General features: G+C 57.9%; 2 protein-coding genes across 2 annotated transcripts in view; both read right to left on the reverse strand.

The window, feature by feature from the left end:
• MONBRDRAFT_7350 (uncharacterized protein) overlaps positions 1–718 on the reverse strand; it is a gene marked incomplete at both ends in the record, with an annotated part of 4,076 nt that extends 3,358 nt beyond the window's left edge. Inside the window, one exon of the mRNA XM_001744966.1 lies at positions 604–718. Coding sequence (XP_001745018.1) covers positions 604–718 — 115 coding nt within the window. The remainder of the gene's footprint in view (positions 1–603) is intronic.
• A 1,336-nt stretch (positions 719–2,054) lies between these two features.
• The window catches only part of MONBRDRAFT_7351 (uncharacterized protein), a gene marked incomplete at both ends in the record, with an annotated part of 10,052 nt that continues 2,933 nt past the window's right edge, over positions 2,055–9,173 (reverse strand). The window contains 4 exons of the mRNA XM_001744967.1: positions 2,055–6,758; positions 6,887–7,004; positions 7,450–8,226; positions 8,585–8,994. Of these exons, the coding sequence (XP_001745019.1) occupies positions 2,055–6,758; positions 6,887–7,004; positions 7,450–8,226; positions 8,585–8,994 (6,009 nt within the window). The remainder of the gene's footprint in view (positions 6,759–6,886; positions 7,005–7,449; positions 8,227–8,584; positions 8,995–9,173) is intronic.

Here is a 9,173-nt window from a genome sequence, read left to right on the forward strand (position 1 = left end):
TGAGAGAGAGAGAGAGAGAGAGATTTAGAGAGAGAGAGAGAGAGATTGAGAGAGAGAGATTTAGAGAGATTGAGAGAGAGAGATTTAGAGAGATTTAGAGAGATTTAGAGAGAGAGAGAGAGAGAGAGATTTAGAGAGAGGGAGAGAGAGAGAGACAGAGAGAGAGAGAGAGAGAGAGAGAGAGAGAGAGAGAGAGAGAGAGAGAGCGGGAATTGATGACATCAAAGGCAAAGTGCGGACAGGTTGCTTTTTCGTCTTCTTCTTCTCAAGGGAGCCGTCGCGGTGTTGATACGGCGGTGGTGGTGGCGGGAGAAGAAGGGGGAGGGGTTGTTCTTGTTGGGGTCGAGGCGAGACACGGGGGCGAAGCAGTGGCGGGTGGGTATGGGGTGGGTGCGGCGCGTAGCACAGCAGGGGGCTTGTGTACTTGCTGTCGCGTGGTGGGTATTAGGCGGTCTTGTGCTAGTGGCGCGCATTCGGCCCGAACTGGCCATACACGTGACGGGCTGGCTTGTTCCAGGTCGGTCGGACCCATTTGGCCGCCGTCTGTTCCCATATTCTGGAGATTCTAAATGACACGATACTTGAACTCATGACGTAGCTCACCAAACACTTGACTGTTGCGTCTCGCGTTCAGCGCCCCATCCATCTCGGCAAGCTCGTCTGGACTCTCTTGTAGAGTGTCCCTCTTGGGGCTGGGTTTGGGCTGACCCCGGTGCATGGCTGCTTCATCACGCTGACGCCTTTCTGTGGGCGCATTTTCTGGGTTGGACCATCAAGGGTGTCCTGCTGCAAGCATTTTGGTTGGCTCAGGTACGAGAGGACCAGGAGTCATTTGGATGAGGCAATCTCAGCATGTCACCTCATGGCTACGCGTGCCTTTGATGGTGGTGGTGTGTAGCTGGCATCGATTGCATTTGAGCTGGTGGAGCTGGCACTCGAGGACTATTTACCACTGTTACGTGAATGTCCGGACGATCGAGTTGGTCTTGTTGCGACCTTGGGGTTCCCAAAGAACAGTCCGTCACGCTCCTGATCTCGTGGGTGTCGGTCGACTCACACCGGTGCAACTACTGACCGACCTTGTAGTGGCTGCTTGATGTTGGACTGCTCAACACGCTTGGAATTTGTCTTGGCATATGGGGAATTGGCCCACATTTGAGGTGCGACATGGGTTCAGACTGCGCTACTCGGGTGAGCCAGCGCTCACCGACCAATCTGCTTCCCCTTGAATTCAGGCATGCGATCAACTTTCGCGCCTGGCCTCCAACAGGTCGTCGGCTAGTGGCCACGGGTGCCATCCTGCTTGTGGTATGTTGCGCGATGACCAACTCTTGGGCTCGCTGCATCACTGACCCAGGTCTCACCAGACACGACGCATGCGCTGGGCGCCGCAGTTGACCGTCGTGGATGTTTTGACCTTTTTTGTGGTGGAGCAAAAACTACAGATCCCCTTTGACAACTGGTGTGTCGCGTGAGCACCGTCTTCGCGCATCTGGTCTGACCCCGGGCATGAACGCTGGATTGACTGCGCACGTGATAACATGTTAGGTTATCGCACTTTCGCTTGCTGGAAAAGAGTATATGCGGTTGGTTCTTCTGCGACAACCTCTTCAGCTGGTGAGTGCCATGTTTTGCTCCCCCCCCCCTCCTTTGCCTCTTCTTCTTCTGCCAGAGTCATTCGCTGTGTTTGTCATAGGGCGGAGAGGCAGCCAGGTGTAGACTCCATGTGGAATAAAAGCACTGTGTTAGCTGCCGTTGGGCTGGGGCTTGAGGTCTTGCTTCTTCTGGTACCCAACTTGCCCACATCTCAGGTTCCAGCATAGATCTGCATACATTAGTGACACATGTCAATTATATGTACATGTACATAAAAGTGCTGCATAAAAGTGATAAGCATATTAGTCGAGACGCACAGACACACACAGACAAGAGGGCAGCCAAGCACTGGTCCAAAAATTTAAAAAGGCCGCTGGCCCTTTCTCACTATCAAGCTTTGCCATTACCCATCATCCTCTGAACAAAAAACTCAATATTCTCAAACTGCATTGTCAGTTCTATTGTCGGCGTAAAGTCAGTCGAGATTTGCCCTCCGCCTGGACCTGGGCCTTGGCAACGTCCAAAAGCGTGTAGTAGTCCACGGCGCCACTGGTCGCGGCCACGTAGAGTCTGCCAACATGGTCCGGCGACACATGGCTTGGGACCACCAAAGCATCTTGAGGCGCCGAGCGCAACTGCACCTCACCGCACAGCTCACCCTCGGCCCACACCCGGATCAGGCGGTCTTTGGCCCCCACCGTGACCATGTGCGTGGCATCCAGGAAGCCAAGGTATAGGATGGGCCCCGCGTGCAGTTCGCGCCGCTCGGAAAGATGCTGCATATCGGTCAACGTGAAGCAAGTGCCCGCGTCAGTGACAATCTCGATAGCTGGAGTTGTTTCGACCGTCGCTGCCAGAGGTGTCGTTCGCGTCACAAGGTGCTGGATGGTGGTTGTCGTTAGCTTGCATCCGGGCACGTGGAGTCGTCGCACCACCTGGCCATCACCCGTCAAGACGAAGACAAACCCCAGGTCGTCGGCTACCACTAGGTGGTCATTGCAATAAGTTAGGGCCACGAGCTGGCCCTGGCCTACCTGCATGCGATGAATTGTGCCAGCATGGCCCAAACGCATGAAGCAGACCCAGTTGTCCCAGCAGGCCACTGCAAAGTCGGGGCCATCCAAAGCCGTTGCATAGCAGCGGGCTGGGGCGGGGAGCTGGGCAATCTTGATACCCACCGCGCTTGTCGCATGCTCATCTGTCTCGTAAACCCAAACGCGCTGCTCCCCATCGGCCACAATCACTCTCTCCTGTAGAACCCAGGTGAGGTGACCCGAGCCAACCTGCACAACCTCACTTGCGCCAGGTCCACACGCTACAAGCTGACCCGTGGCAGCATGCGCAATCCAAGGCATGGCACGAAGCCAAGCTAATTGGCCCGGGCCACTGTGATTCATGGTATGGCGAGGCCCCGCGTGTGTAGCACGCTCCAAGTTCAAGACGTGCATATGGTTGTCCTCATCCACGGCCACAAAGCGGCGAGCGCCAATGCCAGCGGCCAGAATGGGAACCGTCCCCAGGCAGGTCTGGCCGCGAGTCTGAACGCCGGATCGATCAACTTCCATCAAACCCTGTGCGGTTGCCACCAGCAACACATCGTCTGCAAATGTCACCGCAAAGGCGGAGCTGCTGAGCGGAATTGTGCTGAGCTCGGTGCCCGTGGCCACGGACCACAGGCGCAACGTGCCGTCAATGCCAATCGAGGCAGCACAGTCGCAGTCTGCATCCAACGCACAGTCCAGCACCGCCCCTTGATGTCCCTCGAGGACGGTGGAGCCCGCATCCGTTTGTTGCGGCCGGTGCTTGATGTGTTCAAGGCGCAGCTCACCCGAGGTGGTGCCTGTCAAAACCACAGATTTGACGGCTGCCACGCAAGTGATGATGCTATCTTCTACGCGAATCTCGGTGGGTTGCAAGTGCATGGTTTGCGTGTTAAATTTGAAGACCCCATGGGCCTCAGCATAGGACAAGTTGCGAAAGCTTGCAAACGCCAGCGCGCGGATGGGCTCGGATGCATACTGTTGCTCGCGCAGGGCGAGCAGGGGTGTTCCCTGCGGGTCCACCCGATAAATCAACAGGGCAGCATTCTGAAGTGCGACGACCAGTTCGTCTCCGTGCGCGGCGAGAGACACCACCGGTGCCTCAAGATCGACACGGGCCAAAGCGTTCAACTTGGCATCGAGCAACTCCAGCCTGGGTTCGTGCTCATCAGCGCAGGCCACGAGCCAATCCCCTTGAGCTTCAAGCACGACCAAGCTGTGGACAGGGTTGCGGAAGACGTCTGCCTCCACCGCTACCCCATCAGTGGTCTGACAGGCGTCGTTCCTGGTGGAGGCTGTGTCCGTGGGCAGGTGAGGTCGCGCACAGCACAGGACCCGGCCACCGTAGGTACCCACGATACAATGGGTCTCGGCGATGGCCACGCAGCGACAATCGTAGCCCATGAGAAGTGGAAGCTGCTGGCCAAAGTGCTTTTCATGAACGGTCAAAGTGCCTGTCGCGTCGCCCACAATAAGAGCGTCGGCGGAGGTGGCCAGCGTATGCACGGGCTGCGATAGACGCGCTTTGGCCAGGGGGCTGACAGCATAGCTGCGCCTGGGGCGTGCTGCGCGGTCCCAAAAAAAGAGTTGGCGGTCCATGTCACAGGAGACGAGGACATTGGCACTGAGCCAGCAGAGGTGCTGGACCGAAGCCTGATGCCCGCCAAGGACCGTGGCTGCTGCGTCTTCTTGGCAGTTCCAGAGGTAGACATAGTGGTCCCAGCTCGCAATGGCCGTGGTGTCTGAACCAGGGCTAACCTCGAGCGCGGACACGGCGGCGTGCGCCTCGCGAAATTCGGGCTTGAGCTTGCGGCCAGAGGGATCAAAGGTGCGAACAGTACCAGACCAGTCGCCCACGACCAAGGTCTGGGAGCCCTGCGCAAAGCCCAAAGCCGAGATGCGCTTCGAGGCTTTGGCCAGGACGGCACAGCGTTCACCTGTTTGCCAATCCCACAAAGCGGCCTCACCATCAGCCCCAGCCGTGCACATCAGCGGTTCACCCTTGTGATTGGTCAAGAAGACGATCGCAGTGACCTGCGCCGAGTGTGCAGCAAGCGTGTGCAGGGGCTCAAGGGATTCAGCGCGACCAATCTCAACTGTACCATCGGCACGCCCAACGGCCGTGATCGGCACCCCCGCGTTGCTGTGGGTGCAAAGCACCGTGGGCCCGGCGGCCAACTGCTGCGTGCTGGCTGCGACCACCAGGGGGCTGGTCGTTGGGCACACGCCATGCACCTCGAGGTAGCGTCGCGCCGAAGCAAGCCCCGAGCCCTTTGATGCTGCGCTGGTCAGGGCAGTCATGGCCACCGCACGCCAGGGTCCCGCGTGGGCAGTTGGCGGGGTATTGAGCGCCACCTGCAAGACAGCATCGGGGTGGGCTCGAAGAATGGCATAGTGGTCCACGATAAAATCCAAAAGAGTGGCACAGGGTTTGCTTGCCGCCGCTGGCGCGAGTAGGGCGCGAGCAGCGTCCAGGCATTGGCTCTGTGCCAGACTCTGCACCAGCTCCAGGCGAAAGAAGAGCGCTTCGTGGGCGGCATGGTCGGCAGCATGGATGGTGTGGTGCAGGGCCTCGAGGAGCAGGGCGGGACTGGCGTCTACTTGGGCGCCCGCAGTCCAGATGGTCTCCAGGGCTTGGCGATAATAGCGCGCGAGGTTGCGGTGCGCTTGGCGAAGCTCGGGTGTCGTCAGCTTGTGATGCTTGGTCAAAATGGCACGCAAGCCGCCTGGTGGGATGCGCAAGACAGTGCCACCCACCGTGTCCACACCAAGCAGCGGCTCGAGCTGCGTTAGCATTTCAGCCACCACCAAGGTCGGGGCGCCCACGTGCTCGACGGCAAAGGCTTGCATGTCGTTGGGGGCCGTGCCGTTGGCCGAGACCAGCAGCACAGTGGCCAAGCATTTCAGCACTGCGGGAGCTTGTGGATGACCTTGTGCCAAGCGATGGAAGAGCTGGGCGTAGAGCCCGTCTAGTTGGCTCGGAAGGCGCTGAATTAGGTCGTCGAGGTTCTCGAAGCGACCCGCCAGCCGCAGCTCCTCGCAAGCTGCAAGTAAATACACGGGGCTGCTGGCACCGCGCTTGCTGAGAAGGCGTCCCATTTGGTTGCGGAAGGGAGTCTCATCGAGCTGCTTGCCATAGCGCTTCAACGTGCGGAACACAAGCTCGCGGCGGTCTGCGGCCGACAAGGGCCCAACGCGCACCTCCAGAACCACGGGGGGTCCGGTGCTGCCACTGCTGGCTAGACCGACGCCATATCGTGCCATGGATCGCTTGGCTGCGGTTAGCGTTGCACCGGCACGCAGCGCAACGACAAGCATGGCACGGGACGGCAGCGCCCCACCGAGAAGGTCGAGGAGTTCAGCCAGGGGACTGCTGCGTTCGCGGGCGGATTTTGAGCTACTTGTGCTTCCAGGCTGCGGCAAGCCGTCGAGCGCAAGAATCAGCTTGGTGTGGCCTGGTAGCATGCGAACGGCATGCCGGATGATGCTCTGCAAAGTCGAAGCCAGGAGGCGGCCCTGAAGAGGGCGATTGGATTCGGGCAGAAGGGAGGCCAGATCAAAGGCATCCACGAGGCGGTGGAGAAAGGCGGTGGCCACATCCAAAGGACGTTCCAGCCCGTGCTGGATGAGGGCAATAACGTTGCGGTCGGAGCAGCCCGGTTGACGGATGTACGACTGCAGACTCTTGGCCAGGACTAGGGTCTTGCCACTGGCTGCCTCACCGGACAGCAAGAGAATGGCCGGGTGCACGTGTGCTTGGTCGTTGGACAACAAGTCATCCTTCCACGTGTGAACGAGATGGTGCAACACCTTGTCCTGGCCCACCAAGCGGGCAGCCAGCTGGTGTAAGATGATGCGCTGCGTGCGCTCGGTACGGCTGAGCGGTCGCTGCTGACGAGCCACATCAGGGTCATCTCCTAGGTCGTCGTCAGAGCCCGAGTCGTCATCTGACCAGATGACACCCTCAGTCGAGTCGGCGTGGTCGACGACGTTGCTGCACTTGCCCGCAGCGGTGCTCGCGCCAGCCACCCGTTGGAGTTGCAGCCAAAGCTGACGCGTGGTTTGCAGAACAAATTCATCCAGGTCACCTGCCACCGGCATGCCGTCTCGCTCCACTGCAAACTACAAAAAGAGACGAAAAGGGCAAGACAGTACAAGGTAAACCGGTGAGTCCTTTCTTTTTCATATTTTCATTTATTTTTTTTGAAGTAAGCACCGAGCAAGTCCGGGACTCAGCCGCATCAACCAACCTGTGCATGGTAATCAAAAGTGGGGGCTCCCGTCGCTCGAATATGGCTCTTCAGTCGATGCAGGCTTTGAGCGGAGGCATTCAGGCCCGTGGCGTCAGACGCCGCTTCGTCCTGAACGCTAGCAAGAAGACTTTGTGGTACCTGACGCCGCATACGCAAGCCCAGCCGGGTCAAAATGAATCACATGAATGGTGTGTGGTTGAGCACGCAAGCACACGGCCAAAGCACGTCTGCTCAACAAGTGGAAGCTGAGCCACGAGGTGGTGGCAGGAGCATGTCGAGAAAGGGCCGTACCGAATCGATAAAAGAAGGGTGGCGCAAGGCAAACACAGCACCGGACGTGCGGGCTTGAGGGGCCAAGCAAGCAGCGTACATCTCAAGCTCAGTCACGGACAATCCCTTTGGAGCGTCACTGCCCATTGTTCACCAAACCGCCACCATGAGGACACGTGAGTGGTTCAACGAGTTGACTTTTCGAGGTGACAACAGTCTGCACTTGGCCAACAACAAAGGATAGGCGGATGGACTAGGAATAGGGAGCAAGCATCGGCGATGGCACGTACCAGAGCCAAGGGTGTGCGGCAAGCGTGCGCTCATCGTAGTCGGAGACCACATAGCCATAGCGCTCACCCAGGAGGCCCAAGAATAGGTGAGAGCTCGCAACCTGGGACAAGCATGTTGAGAGGGCCAAGCCCTGCTTGGCATCGTGCTCCGTCACACCCCATCGAAGGTCAATCTGATGATGGCAGAATCGAAACAAAGCCGTCAGCATCACGTCAGCATGCGTGCGCACACGCACATGTGGGTTGAGCGTGCGCCTGTGTGTCAGGGAAAGGACGGATGGGTACAAGAAGCATCGGCGAGGAGAGGAATGGCGCACCTCGTGCAGATGAACGCGAAGAGTGGCAGCACGCTTCTTGAGCTCTGGCACCACCAGTCGCACGAGGGCATCACGCTCGCCTTGCATGTCGCGAAACGTGCTGGAGATGAAGAGCTGCACCACCGGCCATTCCGCATTGGGTGGTCGCACCAGCCGGCAAAGCCCAGGGGGCAGCAGCCGAGGTCGGCTCGTCTCTTGTGTCGTGGTGTCTGTAGTACTCGGGTTGGGTTTGGTTTGCGCGCTGCGCCGCACAAAGCGAACAGGCTTGCGCTGGGCCATTCCAATGCTCGACTTGGTCTTTTTGGATTTAGGAAGGACATGTGGGCGCTGGGCCCGCTGATGCTCGGCGATGCGCTTGGCCACCTTCTCGTCAAGCTGATACTTGCGATCAATGGCCTCAACGTAACCCACAACGCTGGGCCCATCGCCGGCATCCGCCACGAAACGCAAGATGGCATCACTAAAGCCCGCCAAGAACACGTCTTGCGGATTGCCAGAACGGCCTACGGGAAAGTTCAAGCGCGAACAATTGTGAGCTCACAAACCAGAAGTCTACGCAAACATATCCATCCTCCCACCCTCGACTGCTTAAGATCAGAGACGAATGCGATGGCCACGAACTCTGCTGCATCTCCGTGCGCCGGGCACTCATATCAACATTAACAAAGAGCAACTTTGGGGACACAAACTTTCGAAAGCTACGCCCGCAACACAACCATGAGGTGAGGACGTGATCCTTGAGGACGTGATCCTTGAACATTTGCAAATACACGCAGGACATTAAAAAAAAAGCGGAAAAAAAAAAGAGCGCTGCTGACCGCTGAAGGAACTCGTTGAAATTGGCGCCAAGGACGCTGGTGCCAGTTAGATTGATAATGTTTTTGACGGGAATCTGGTGCACGATGAGGTTGACAAGCGCTGGGATGGGCAGTCCAAAGTGGGCCTGGCGTTGAGCGGCCGTCTCGGGTGACCCCACCATGTCGTCAAATTTAGCCTCGAGCTCGTGCAGGTAGTCGGCCACGGACAGGGTGCAGGCATCGGTGCCAAGATCATCGGGAACAAGAGGCACCAGGGTATTTGCGTCCAGGGCCGCCCAATCACCAGCTGCTGCCAGTTCGTTGTTACGCATGTCGTGTACCATTTGCACCAATTGTTGCGTGCCCTCGAGAATGTCCAGGCCAGCCGCATTGACGAGGCGCGGGAGTGTTGCATCCGACCACAGCAGAAACTGCACCATGAAATATCGAGAGCCATGATGTTAAATGAGTCGCAGCCAGGTCGCATGAACAGCAAAAAAGTACAACCCCCCCCCCCCCCCCCCCGGCAAAAAAAAAAAAAAAAAAAAAAAAACAAACAAAAAAAAAAAAAAAAAAAAAACAAAAAAGAAAAAAAGGGGGGGAAAAAATA

This window comes from Monosiga brevicollis, genomic scaffold (assembly GCF_000002865.3).
Source record: "Monosiga brevicollis MX1 MONBRscaffold_7 genomic scaffold, whole genome shotgun sequence".
Lineage (NCBI taxonomy): Eukaryota > Choanoflagellata > Craspedida > Salpingoecidae > Monosiga > Monosiga brevicollis.